The sequence below is a fragment of the Giraffa tippelskirchi genome, chromosome 1, assembly GCF_054371585.1.
Source record: "Giraffa tippelskirchi isolate mGirTip1 chromosome 1, T2T-mGirTip1v1.2.pri, whole genome shotgun sequence".
Lineage (NCBI taxonomy): Eukaryota > Metazoa > Chordata > Mammalia > Artiodactyla > Giraffidae > Giraffa > Giraffa tippelskirchi.
The window spans coordinates 105030171-105045127 of record NC_137275.1 but is presented as its reverse complement, the minus strand read 5'-3'; the positions used below and the strand labels follow the sequence as shown (position 1 = coordinate 105045127).

Below are 14957 nucleotides of genomic sequence, written 5' to 3'. Positions count from 1 at the left end.
CTGTCTGCAGAAGACCCAGTTTCAATCCCTCGGTCAGGAAGATCCCCTGGAGAAGGGAATGGCTACCAACTCTAATATTCTTGCCTGGAGAATCTCATGGACAGGGAAGCCCAGTGGGATACAGTCCATGGGGTTGTGAAGAGTCAGATACTATTGAGTGACTAAGCATGCACGTGCGCGCGCGCACACACACACACACACACAAGAAAAGTGAAAAGGAACCCAATACTAATAGAGTGAGTATTTTTACAGTCCTGGGGATATCAGTAATCTACAAATAAGCTAGTAAGTAAGCCAATGCCCTTCAGAGTAGGATTCTTTCCCTCATCTCTTATAAAACACTAGAAAAATTTGGTTGCATTTTCAGCTATAATGTAAGCATCAGTGTATTGCAAAATGCAGTCATTTAAGAGAAAATATTGTCTGACCATAATACAAGAGGGAAATAATAAAACAAAATGAATAATACTCAATAACTTGACCATCTCCCAAATTTCACAGGACTGTGTTATGACTCTCTTTCTGTAGAAGTTTTTTTTTTTTTTTTTTTAATTTGTTTTCAGAGAACTTCTTAATCTAAAGACATACTATGGCCATCAAAGTGACATCATTTAGTACTTGTCTCTTGTGGTTAATAATCTATGTACTATAATTCTTTCCAAATAGCTCTAGTTCTGGTAACACAAACCAGTGGGTTAAAATCTGAGCCTTTCACACTTGCATTGAATACAATGTGCCATTATCAGTACTAAAATGCCACTTAATTGTGTTCCTTTACTTATTCTTATACATATCCCTATTTTCAAAGTCCTTTTCATTTTTTGACAGGTAAAAATTAAACTGGTAATCTTCCTAACTGGTTCTTAGACCAAAAGAAAATATAAATGTAAATTATATAATGTATAAAAAGGTCAGTGGTAAGAATATTATATATCAACATTTATGAGAGATTTTCAAAGTTGCACTCAGAAGAAAATAAATGTCTCTATATGCTTTAAATACTAAAGAATAAACAAGGAATTTTTTTAAGTTTTAAATTTCATTGAAGATTTTTAAAAAAGAATATCTAAAATAAAGCACACGTTGGCAAACTCTAGTCCATAGGTCACTTTTAGCCCACTACCTGTTTTGGTGAATAACATTTTATTGAAACATAGCTATGCTCATTGACTTTTAAATTGTCAGTGGCTGCTTTTGTGCTACAAGGGTAGTGTTGAGTCATTGTGACAGGGACTATTCAGCTTCAAAGTCATACAGCCCTTTCAGTTCAGTTGAGTTCAGTCGCTCTGTCATGTCAGACTCTTTGCGACCCCATGAATCGCAGCACGCCAGACCTCCCTGTCCATCACCAGCCCCCGGAGTCCACTCAAACTCATATCCATCGAGTCAGTGATTCCATCCAGCCATCTCATCCTCTGTCGTCCCCTTCTCCTCCTGCCCTCAATCCTTCCCAGCATCAGGGTCTCTTCCAATGAGTCAACTCTTCGCATCAGGTGGCCAAAGTATTGGAACTTCAGCTTCAACATCAGTCCTTCCAATGAACACCCAGGACTGATCTCCTTTAGGATGGACTAGTTGGATCTCTTGCAATCCAAGGGACTCTCAAGAGTCTCCTCCAACACCACAGTTCAAAAGCATCAATTCTTCGGCGCTCAGCTTTCTTCACAGTCCAACTCTCACATCCATACGTGACTAACTGGAAAAACCATAGCCTTGACTAGACGGACCTTTGTTGGCAAAGTAATGTCTCTGCTTTTCAATATGCTATCTAGGTTGATCATAACTTTCCTTCCAAGGAGTAAGTGTCTTTTAATTTCGTGGCTGCAGTCACCATCTGCAGTGATTTTGGAGCCCAGAAAAATAAAGTATGACACTGTTTCCACCGTTTCCCCATCTATTTCCCATTAAGTGATGGGACCAGATGCTATGATCTTAGTTTTCTGAATGTTGAGCTTTAAGCCAACTTTTTCACTCTCCTCTCTCACTTTCCTCAAGAGGCTTTTTAGGTTCTCTTCACATTCTGCCATAAGGGTGGTGTCATCTAAATATCTGAGCTTATGGATATTTCTCCCAGCAATCTTGATTCCAGCTTGTGCTTCCTCCAGTGCAGCGTTTCTCATGATGTACTCTGCATATAAGTTAAACAAGCAGAGTGACAATATACAGCCTTGACGTACTCCTTTTCCTATTTGGAACCAGTCTGTTGTTCCATGTCCAGTTCTAACTGTTGCTTCCTGACCTGCATACAGGTTTCTCAAGAGGCAGGTCAGGTGGTCTGGTATTCCCATCTCTTTCAGAATTTTCCACAGTTGATTCTGATCCACACAGTCAAAAGCTTTGGCATAGTCAATAAAGCAGAAGTAGATGTTTTTCTGAAACTCTCTTGCTTTTTCAATGATCCAGCAGATGTTGGCAATTTGATCTCTGGTTCCTCTGCCTTTTCCAAAACCAGCTTGAACATCTGGAAGTTCATGGTTCACGAATTGCTGAAGCCTGCCTTGGAGAATTTTGAGCATTATTTTGCTAGCGTGTGAGATGAGTGCAATTGTGCAGTAGTTTGAGCACTCTTTGGCATTGCCTTTCTTTGGGATTGAAATGAAAACTGATCTTTTCTGTTCTTTTCCAGCCCTTTACTGTACTTACTGTAACCTTAATCTAGGGCATGTAAAGAAAAGGATTATTAAAAATAAAATTATAAAATAATGATTTTAAAATTAATCTGTGATATGTCAGTTGTTTTTAACATGTTCTAACATGCATAGAAAACCATGTAATGTTATGCTATTTTGTTAGCATCCTCGCATACTAAAACATTGAATGAAAAGCATAATGAAAAAAATAGATACGTTTCTCACATACAGGTGAAATATTGAAAGTAAATATTATTAAATCTAATTCAGCAGATGTTTAACTATTAATTACCTGCAGCCAAGTGAAAATTTATTCCAGGGTGTATAAATTATTTACTATACGGAAATATGTTAATATACCTAATCACATCACATAGCCCAAAGCCGAGAAATCATGCATTAATCTTAATAGAGACAGAGAAACAGTTGGTCTCTTTTTATGATAGAAAAATATTAATCTAGAAATGGAAAAGTATATTCTCAGTATGCCACAAACAGCATACATACTCTGATGTTTTTCACAGTTAAACATCAGAGATGGTCTTTTAAAGTCATAAATGGTACAAGAATATCTTCTATTTCATGAATATTTAAGGGAAAAAAGTTAATGAAAGTTCCAACTAGTGAATAAGACATGAAAGATTTGATAAGAGGAAAACATTATTATTTTCAGATTATATTATGACTATATTTCCTGAAAACAAAGTCTGGAAATTAGCAGATCTGATAGTTGTCCTCATTCAAGCTTCTTCAGTTGGCCAAGGGATTCCAGTGAGTTTGACATGTAACATTTATTAGTTGTGTCTTTGCATTTTCCTTCAATTCGGAACAGTTCCTCATTTTTTCTTTGTATTTCATACCTTGACAGTTACAGAACTATAAATCAGTTATTTCATAGAACATCTGTTAATTTGGGGTGTTCCTGTTAGTTTAAAGTTAATGCATCATTGGCTGAAGTATTTCAGAAATAGTGTTGTGTTCTCATTATATGCCCATCCTATCAGATGCACATGTTTTCCTTTGTTCTATTACTGATAGTGTTTACCTTTGATAAGTTGATTAAAATGCTACTGACCATTCTAAACTTACTATTTTTCCATTTTTGTAATAGGTGTTATATCAGGAGATAATTTGTAACCATAAGAGTACCTATCCTATTCTGCATTATTTTATCCATCTGTTTATTTATATTGGCATGTATTCATGGCTTTCTGTTTTATTCAATGATTATAATTTGTTTCTATATATATTTAACTGCTCAAATTGTCCAGGGTGGCCAAATACTGAAAATTATCATACGGCCAGGATCTGCACTGATTACATTCCAAAGCTAGGATTTTTAAGAAGAATTTTTAGATATACTTTAGGATGCATGAGTAACTTGAATGATGGAAGAGAAGAAAAAAAAAAAAAAAAACGCAAGCAACTAATAAGGACAATTTCCATCTCAGGCTTCCTATTTATTCTTGATTCCCAAGGAAGGGCTTAAGTCATAAAAATCATTAAAGATGTAAAAGTTGAGATACTGATCTCTAGCAAACTGGGGGTTTATCTGAATTATGCAAAAGAAATGATCTGTAGAGTTTTTCACACATCTCTATTGACACCAATAAATATGGTTTCGTTTAATTAAAAGCCCTCATTATGGCTTGCATACTGCCTGGGGCTGAGTTGTGAAGCCATTAGAATGGGTTCTAATCCAATCTGTACACAGAGACTCACAGAAGGAAGATGTTGTGAAGAGACAGAGGGAGAAAACAGCCACCTACAAGCTGAAGAGAGAGGCCTGGAACAGATCTTTCTCTCCCAGTCCTCAGAAGTACCCAACCAGAGTGCACACCTTGATTTTGGACTTCCAGATTCCAGAAGTGTGAGACAATAAATACCTGTTGTTTAAGCCACCCAGTGTGTGATTTGTTACAGTAGTCCATGCAAACTAATACACCTTCTTTACATTATCTAGTTACTAGAAGGGTCTCCAGCTTGCGCCTCTAAGATTGGTAAGGACTCAAAGAATACCATCCAACATGGTGAAATTATCAGAACCTAAGGAGGTGAAGTAAGCAGCTAACAAACCAAGTATCACTCAATATGTGTTCAACCCCATGTATGTAATCACTAGATGACATTTTTTAACTGAAAGAAAACACAGTTGGCAAGATAGACACATCCAACTTTGATTCCTCGAATTCTTCTTTGTTGCCCCAGAGTTGCTGGCTCTCTAATCTCTGATCATACCCACTTCATGTAACAGGCATCATAGTGGAATCAATACAGCAAAGTCAAAATTAACAACCTTCTCTATGTGTTGTTTACATTAGCTAAAAATTTTTGTAATAGGCATGTTACAAAATGCAATATATTTAAAACTTTACATTTTTTATTATTATATCTGAAATTTAGGGATTCTTTGCAAGAGGAGCAAGGGGAAAAGTGATTTTCAATGAAAAAATTTAAAGAGATGAAATTCTTCAAGTTTTTGATTTTTACACTTTTTAGTGTAAAATTAAGAAATTAAGAAAATTAAGAAATCATATACACATGGAATTCGATCTCCACATTTCATCCTAGTTGTTTTATAGGCAGTTTTTCACATTCCATAAAAATAAAAATGATAAAGTAGTTTTAAAGCCTAAGTTGCATATTTTGTAAAAATAATATATACAATATTTCTGAACCTAATTTTAGCCATTCATTTTATTAAATCATTGGATTTTCGATGCTTGAAGAGAAACTGAATGACAGAAGCCATTCTATTAATACCACCTCACTAAGTTCTTTTTGTTATAGCAATAATAACATACATGATTTATTTCTAAAATCTTAAAATGCTTGGGAAAACTAAACAGAGTATATAGTACCTTTCATTATATATCTCAAACTCTGATTACAACAGAGTTTTCTTTATTTCAATTTTCCTCTAAAACTGATTTAATACATTATTTTTAAGAAATAATATTTTTCCTAAAAGAACGATAAAATCTAGCATAAAAGTAAAAGTTGAACTTTATACCGTAAAATTGAGAGACAATGAAGGTGTGAAAGATATCTCTGTTAAGATTTAATACTCTGAACTTTAGAATTAATGCAGTATTGGTGGAGAGTAGTCTTAGGGCAATCAGGGCAAGTAAGTTTGAGATAGGATGTGGAAAATTCAGTAATTAATAAATTTATTTAAATTTTTAAAAAAGAATGCAGTATTAAAATAAGAAATCTACATATTTACCATCCTACAAATTTCCCCCAACTAACATAGGCATTAACTACACTTGTACTAAATCACCTTTACTGACCTAGAATATTGTTTTTGAGCATTCCATCTACCACACACCTAAAATTAGGAAGTGTCTACTGAACTACTACTAATTTTGAGAAAAGTTTCATTCACAATTAAAGTTAAGGTCAATGAGTTGCCTTCAAATAGTTGAATACTCTTAGTAGTCTAACAGCTCTTATCATAGCGCCAAAGAAGTGAAAAAACTCAATTGTTTTTAAACTGCACCATTACATGGTCTCTTTCCCTAAACTTCTCTTTTAATTATGCAGTCCTTTTTGATAAGTGGATAAGTAATGATCTCTTTGGATGAATAAATGGTAATCTGATTCTACTGCAAAAGAATAATTTGGCTCAGATATAATGTTCTTTGGACAAATAAGTAGTTAATATATTACCAAAATTAGTACCAAAGAATTCATAATAATAATCTCATATTTTATTAATAATTATCACCCTCAACTTTTAAATTTTTTAAAAATATATCTATCAATATAATCCTAGAAAATTAAAAATTTTTAGGAAATTGAAAGGATTAGTTTTCCTAACTGTATGTGTATATTTAACCACACAGGTCTTCAGAGAACTGAGATTGTGGTATTTGGTATGCTTCCCAGGTGGCACTAGTAATAAAGAACCCACCTGCCAATGCAGGAGAGAAAAGAGACAGGGCGGGGGGTTGGGGGGTGATCCATCCCTGGGTTGGGAAGATCCCCTGGAGGAGGACATGGCAACCCACTCCAGTATTCTTGCTTGGAGAGTCCCATGGACAGAGAAGCCTGTCGGGCTATAGTCCAAAGGGTTGCAAAAAGTCAGACACAACTTAAGTGGCTGAGAACACATGCATAGTATTTATAACACTTCATCACATGGAGTACTGATGGAATATGCCTGAATAGATCACTCCATGATCCAAATACCTGCTATCTGGGGCTAAGAGGTTCCATTTCTAGCAAACAGGCTCTATCTCTCCCAACCACATGCAATCATTCATCACATAATCCTAGGAGGATCATAAATCCTTTATAGGAAGAAAGTAGCAAGGAAGGAGACCAAACAGAAACAATTTAAACTATGACCTATGAGGGACAGGGTAAAATGCTGTATTTCTACCTGGTATCATCAGTGCTAGATTAGTGGAGTACGTCACTATGATCTCACAGGTCAGAGTACAATGAGGAATCAACATACACTTTGACAAATTAAAGTATGTGTGCTTAACTGCATGCTCAGTCATGTCCCACTTTTTGTGACCCCGTGGATTGTAGTCCACCAGGCTCCTCTATCTGTGGACTTTTCCAGGCAAGAATACTGGAGTGGGTTGCCATTTCCTTCTCCAGGGGATCTTCCCAACCCAGGGATCAAGCCCACGTCTCCTGCATTGGCAGGCAGATTCTTTAACCACTGTGCCACCAGAGAATAGTTAATACTGTGGGATTCAACACATCCCATTATTTTATAATATGAAGATTCCAGCTTCAGAGTCTCAAAACAGGAGGATATAAAAGGGGCTGACTCAAGCCTGAGGTGAGACTTAAGGACCACCAGTTGTTATTTCAACATTTATGTACAAAAAAATACATGTATAGATACAAACAGAGCTATGGTAGAGTCCTGGCAAGTCTTCTGAATATCTCCCTCTACACTTTTCATTCATATTTATTCTGGCCTCCTCATCAGATGTTAAGTCTGTCAAGGATATATAGTAGTTCCTCTCTGCTCACAAAAGGACCTTTATCTAACAATATTTAAGGTCTTCCTTGTAGCTCAAATGGTAAAGAATCTGCCTGCAATGCAGGAGACCCAGGTTGGACCACTGGGTCGGGAAGATCCCCTGGAAAAGGAAATGGAAACCCACTCCAGTATTCTTGCCTGGGAAATCCCAGAGACAGAGGAGCCTGGCAGGCTACAGTCCATGCCATCAAACAAGTTGGACACGACTGAGTGATTAAGACTACACACGAATATTTTAGACTGTTAGATGAGCTAAGTACCTTTTATCTGACTATAAGTCTGAAGAAATTTGGAATGAGGGGATAATAAGTGATGCTAATGGGTTTTTAGTAACAAGATATCTTAGAAAGATAAGTGGGCTGTTTACTCCAATGAATCCACCTTGGAATCCAGTGAGAAACTTGAAAGATCTAGGTTAGGACACAGCAATGGCTGGCTGGCAAGCAATGATTGACAAGGCCTCAGGACTAAAGACAAATGAATCATGGAGGGTGGGAAAGAGACCTATTGTTTTGTTCTGGTTTATTTTCAACCCTTTCTCAAATAGTTCATTAGAAGTCTAGGTAAATGAGAGGCAGAATAGGTGACGAAATCAGTTGGGGAATGGACACTGCAGTTTCTTTCTTCCATCTTTCAGATACATGAGAAACGTGGGCTCATAGGTAGAGAAAAACTAGGAGTAAAATTTTGTGACATTGGTGGAAAGACTCAAAAGACTATTTTTATATGAAATCAAATTATTAAAAATTAGAGCATTTGGGGAAATAGACTTTTTGAAAAGCCAGAGATTAGAAGCCTCTCACATTCCGGACCAGTGGCTAGATGTGCAGTGGCTACTGGATTATGAATACTCAAGAGCTGTGGCAGGACCTCACCCAGGGAGAATCTGAATCCATTCCCGCCAGGGTAGCAGGAGATGCCAACATCTTCCCAATGGCTGCAGTCATGACCTCCCCAGGGTCTCCGCGAACACTGAAGGAAACTGGCTTCCTTTCCTGAGCAACTGACACCTTCCAACCATATGGGTCCCGTGCTCTCTTCAAAGTGGTTTGCAGAGGCTTGTTTGCCACATCTGTGGCAATAAAATAAACATCATGCACAGAACTGCTGTCTCTTGTTTCAAGGAACCACAAAACATAAAACAAGCAACTTCATTAAGCATCATGACTTCAGAGGGTAAGTACTTGTTCTTTCTCCTATCCTGAGAACTCACTTCTAACAGTAGTGTTCACTACATCACATATTTTGATGATCTTAACAATGTTTGATTGACTGAATGGGTAACGAGTGGATAATTAATCCTATTCCCCCAACCATTCTTGTGTTTCGTCTACAATTTAAGCCACCATCCAGAGAGAATGCAGACAGATAAATGTCAAATTCCTGACCGTGGAAATAACACAGTGCACCAGGAAGTGAAAACACTTGCGTCAGCCTCTGAAAGCCTTCTGAGTGCATGTGATTTCATTAGTTCTCTAAGACCCTTTCCTATCCTGTCTTCCAAAATAAACCATGTGAGGAATTTCCTGGAGGTTCAGTGGTTAGGATTCCACACTCACTGCCAAGGGTTGCAGGTTCAATTCCTGGTAGTGGAACTAAGATATTGAAAGCTACATGGCACAGTCAAAGAAAACAAGTAAACAAAAAATAAAAACAAAATGTATGTATTGGTTCAATGATTTCTCAAGCATCATTCCCATCCATGATGAAACGTGGATTTTAACCCATCAAAATCAGAGTAATAACAGTGTTTCTACCTTTTTATAAGGTTACATAATCTGATTTTTTAAACTTTCATGAATTATATTTGTGTTTCAATTGACTTTATTTGTAACACTGCCTTACTGAAAAACCCGAAGTATATAATATATATATATATATATATATATATACACACTGTAGAAATAGGAAAGATCCACAAAGTCAAAAATTAGCAAATAAGTCAATCTCTACCTTCGTTCATCTTCTCCCCAGTTTAGTTCTTTTGTTCTGTAAAATCCAAACAAGCCTCCAGAAATCCCTGGGCTAAAAGATATCTGAAGTGTCTTTCAATTGGTCTATATAAATAATTAAACTCTAACTCATAAATTTTATGTTAGTCACTTCCATCCCAATTTATTATTTCTGTACTAAGAGTATGAAGAGATCTTTCTCTCTGAAAAATGAATTTTCCTAATCTTTTCCTATGCACTTACTTATTAAATTTATTTAACATGATAAACATTTCAATTAATTAAAACAATGCAACTTTCAATGTCATTCTAAGACTTCTATTTTGCTGACTTATCGATTCTTAGCTAAAAAAGTAATTATCCTAAATTCCATACTGCTATCACGCTCAACTTACACCAGGTTTCCACAAAATGCAGCAATCGGATTACATCCATTCATATCGATTATGTAAGAGACAGCAAGAGGTCATTTTACTTTGGGATTTCGTTTGTATGAAGAAACCCAGAGTTCACCGTCTTTTTCATTCCAAAAGTGCATTCTCTTTCAGAAATTCCTCTGTAAACTAAAATGTAAATGTAGCAGGTGCCTATTCTACCTTCTAACGTAATCATTTAGAATTTTAACAAATATTGAGAACACTTTCAGAACCATTAAGTTCTGATACTCTGTATATGCAAGAAAAACTGAATGTATCTGTGAAACAATAAAATAAAATAAAAAATGGAGAAAAAATCAGCATTTATTCAGTTGTTTTCACTAATAAGGAAAAATATGGGAACAGTAAACAATAATATTTTTGAATTTTTCTAAACTTGTGAAAATGGGATACAGTTCTCAGACTAACAGAGATTTACTTGGATGAAACGGCATTTTAAAGTAATTCTTATTAATTAAATATCAATATTTATTTGGCTAGCATGTCATAGCCCTTGACCTCATAATTATAATTAACTGCACTGCCCATGAAAATTCAAAATATTTGTCAATCGCATACATCTATACCTTTGTGATGTCATTATTTACAACAGGAAAATTTAAACTAATTGATATATTAAGTAAATTATAGTATGAACATCATCAGTTATGTTATTAAAATTATGACTACAGTAATATAAAGTAAAAAAGTGAATAGTAAAATTATATATCTACTACTAGAGCTGCTACAAAGTTATACACAAGTTTTAATAATGGAAAAATTAGGAGTAGTTTTTTATTTTCTCTTTTTTCCAAATCGCTAAAATTTTATATTACTTTTACAACTTTAAAAATATATGTTTAAACATAGCTTGAATGAAAGCATATTTTAAGTTTTAATAAATATTTGCAATTAATTCTATCTCAAGCTGAAATAATATAATTTTGCTTATTTCTTTTAAACAAGAGACAATTACTTCAAGTATGACATAGCAATATGGAAAATAAGAAAGAATGGGCATCCATGGGCTTCATTCAGATATTAGCTCAAAGGCATCATTTGCAATTACTTCAAGCAACTTAGGTCTTTACTCTGGAATGCATTATGTGTGTGACATGAAATATATTGCTCAAAGTGTGATACTCAGTTTTTAAGAGAATGAGGTCAAGGGTGAGTTCAAAAGGTCATCTCATGACAAGAAAGCTGTTTTTCTCAAATAAAAGTGATAATTATCATCACATTATGAGAAAGGAAATAATGTAATACCAAAGAATTTGACATTGGACTTCTCTGAAATTTTAAATACAGTGATGTTATCACTAACAACATCCAATAGTAGCAATGCATCAGAATAAAACTGATCATTCACAGCATACAGTCTTACTTAAATAGACAAAACGGGACTTAGAAGTCATCCATGGCTCCAACCAGTTATTCAAGAAGAGGGGTCATGGCAGGAAAGGCAAATGAGATAAATAGCAAGATATGGTTATTTATCATCAAAGAAATGTTATTGTTTTTTAATTGCTGAACTTCCATATATAGATAGGTAGATAAGAGGGGTAGGAAGGTAGGTAGAATAGACAGGTAGATAATAATTGAGAATATATACTGTTAGTATTATAGACATTACAAGCAAGGGTGACAAAATAAGACTTTTAAAAATATAGCTTGGCATTTAGCTATCTCATATCAATAGATCTTACTTAAATCCCAGCTGTCAGCAAACCACATAGGTATTAAGATCAGTCCAGCCATCATTACAGACAGTCCCCCACTGTCCCCTGTAATACACTTCCAGGCGACGCTCATGGCTGCCTTTACCACCTGCAAGTCTGATGACGCCATCTGCGACAAGAAGAAGACACGGAGACTGAGCAAATAATGATCAGAAAAAGGCAGAGCAACATTGTAATTTCATGAGAAATATCATCCTACCCAGATCTCTCTCGAGGCCTTTTTTTAAACTCCTATTAGAATTGTCCTTGGTAGCTCGGACAGTAAAGAGCCTGTCTGCAATGCTGGAGACCTGAGTTCAATCCCTGGATCGGGAAGATACCCTGGAGAAGAAAATGGCACCCCACTCCAGGATTCTTCCCATGAACCGAAGAGCCTGGAGGACTACGGTCCATGGGGTGGCAAAGAGTCATTCACAGCTGAAGCAACTAAGCACACAAGCATAGAACTGTGCTCAGTGATCTGAGATCATTAACGGGATTGTTCTTGAACAAAGTCATAACACATATCGGTCCTAACAAACTACTTCCCTTTTATTTCTACTCTTGTGTCTAACTAGAAAAATATACTCTGATATAATTCCAAAGTAACTATTTAGATTTCTTCAGATTAAATAATACTTGGGAAATTTCTTATGGTTTTAATCTCCTTAAAAGTATGAGCAATATTTGTCACTTTAATTTAAAAAGTATAAAAACACAGTAACTTGGAAATAGCTGAAAAATTTAACTGTGAATGAAAAAATACTGAAATATGAAGACAGAAAAAGCTACTCTGGTTAAAGAGTGATCTATCATGTCAAAATATTTATTACTATTCCTTAGGCATTCATAAAGGATTTCCTGGTGGCTCAGATGGTAAAGAATCCACCTGCAATGCAGGAGACCCAGGTTCAATTCCTGAGTTGGGAAGATCCCCTGGAGAAGGGAATAAAAACTAGGGTGCATGTTTTGCCTGTGTTCTTTTATCGATAATACAAATCTAAATTTCAGTCTTCTGAAATTAAATGAATACTTAATTCCCAGAAAATCCTGTAAAAAGCTTCTAAGCAGATACACAATATAATAAATTCATTCCCCAAAAAGTATAAGAGGCCATTTCCATCCAAAATAATCCAAACACTGTCCCTCTTCCCAAATGAAATATATAAATAATCTTGGGAGAAAGTCATACTTTTCATGAATCTCTGGGATCATTCAAAGTAAATTAAGGTCTCCTAGCAACAGAATCATTATTAATGTAAAATTTCACTGTTTGCAAAGCATTGTTACACCTGTTACCTCATTTGACCATCCCAGCAACAGTACAAGACTATCCTCATTTGAAAGAGGAGGAAATGGAGGCTCAAGAAGATGAAGTGCTCTGGCTTACAATCTGGTATAAATTTTCTATTTGTTTTGTGTATAAATGGGTTATTCTAATAAAACAACAGTGTATACAGAGCTATGTAAATAAAAAAGTAGACCTTCAGCATTTCACAGTCTGTCAGAAGTATTTCATTTGACTTTTTTAAAGAAATATTAAAGCCTTAATTTTTTTCTTCAAGCTCTTTTTGCTATAGAAACAACAGATTTGTGTTGACCCAACTTCTCTTGCCCATCCATTTCTCTCTTCTTCCCCTCAAACATTTAAGTACATACACATACACTCATTTGCACTCAGACATGTCCTTCTTGCAACACAAGACATAGCTTGACAAGCATGCTGTGATTTGGAACAGTCTGAATATTCAGCACAGCAAAGGTTAACCTGGTTCTTTAATAGTGTGCTTTAATCAACAATCCCATCAAAATAGTTTTACCAGCTATAAACACATTCTGAGAGTCAAGACAGGCTAATAAATGAATGGACTAAATATATAATTATAAAATCTAACATCCTAAATGTAGCATTGTACACTGATTCTGACTACTAGGTACTATATATTGCAACAAGATCATATATTCTTAATTACTTTATAGGATTGTGTAGCTTTCAACTGAAAAATTCAGAAATATCTATAAATAAAGAGATAGCATTATAATATACAGTGTATATTCTTTTTATGTCTTATTTGGGGGATTTATTTGTAAGTTCATTTAGTAATATCAGCTAAATTGAGAAGGGAAGTTAAGCCCAAATACGGGCGAAGGCAAGAGTGGCTAGGTTGACAGGGTGAAGTTCCTACCTGTTAGAGGGGTACAGGACACTCCAGCATCTTCTTCATGGTCACAGTTATGCTCTCCCCAGGAACTCTTTGGACACTGCTCAATAGAAAGCTCATTCCCAGTGCAGCGTACTTCATCCAACATTACTGGGCCAGACCCTTCCCCAAAATACGCCTGTTTCCACGCTTTGGCAATGCCACTGAACAAACATAAGAACATAAGTCAGATTGAAGGTTAGTCTGACCTGTTTCTTCTTTTGCCTCTGGCAAAGGTAAACTTATGATTAATTTATAATTTTCCGTATCAATTCACTCCACTGTATCTATCTTGGTCCATAAAGTACCAAACTAAGAATGAAAGAGCTACAAGCTAGAGTCTGGGGCCCTGATGACTGTGGAACCACCGTACCAACCTTGAATTAACTATCTCCGGTCTCCAGAGAGAGAAATAGACTCTTGTCTTTGTTGTTGTTGTTCAGCCACGCGGTCACGTCTGACCCTTTGCAACCCCATGGACTGCAGCACACCAGGCCTCCTTGTCCCTCACCATCTCCCAAAGTGTGCCCAGGTTCATGTCCATTGCATCAATGATGCTGGACAGCCATCTCATCCTCTGATGACCTCTTCTCCTTCTGCCCTCAATCTTTACCAGCATCAGGGATTTTTCCAGTGAGTCAGCTGTTCACATCAGATGACCAAAAGACTGGAGTTTCAGCTGCAGCATCAGTCCTGCCAACAAATATTCAGTGTCGATTTCCCTTAAGATTGACTGGTTTGATCTCCTTGCTGTCCAAGTGACTTTTAGGAGTCTTCTCCAGCACCACAGTTTGAAGGCATCAATTCTTCGGTGCTCCGCCTTCTTTACAGTCCAGTTCTCACAACCGGACATGACCACTGGCAAGACCATATCCTTGACGATACGGACCTTTGTCGGCAGAGTAATGTCTCTGCTTTTTAACACATGGTCTAGGTTTGTCACAGCTTCCCTGCCAAGAAGCAAATATCTACTGATTTCATGGCTGCAGTCACCGTCCACAGTGATTTTGGAGCCCAAGAAGAAGAGATCTG

General features: G+C 36.2%; 2 protein-coding genes across 11 annotated transcripts in view; one reads left to right on the top strand and one right to left on the bottom strand.

Annotated features, from left to right (window-relative positions):
- Positions 1–14957, bottom strand: part of LOC145504796 (neurotrypsin-like) — a 73676-nt gene that overhangs the window by 23869 nt on the left and 34850 nt on the right. The window contains 3 exon segments of the mRNA XM_081486093.1: positions 8514–8710; positions 11713–11854; positions 13911–14089. Coding sequence (XP_081342219.1) covers positions 8514–8710; positions 11713–11854; positions 13911–14089 — 518 coding nt within the window.
- LOC145505463 (uncharacterized) overlaps positions 1–14957 on the top strand; it is an 82458-nt gene that overhangs the window by 46777 nt on the left and 20724 nt on the right. For 2 of the 10 annotated variants that reach the window (XM_081487619.1, XM_081487676.1), the window contains one exon: positions 4345–4531. The exons of 6 other annotated variants lie outside the window; for them this stretch is intronic. In XM_081487619.1, the coding sequence (XP_081343745.1) occupies positions 4345–4512 (168 nt within the window). In that variant the 3' untranslated portion in view covers positions 4513–4531. Of the gene's footprint in view, positions 1–3303; positions 3402–4344; positions 4532–8275; positions 8815–14957 lie in introns of those variants that run through there. 2 more of the 10 variants (XM_081487687.1, XM_081487698.1) reach the window with 2 other exon arrangements.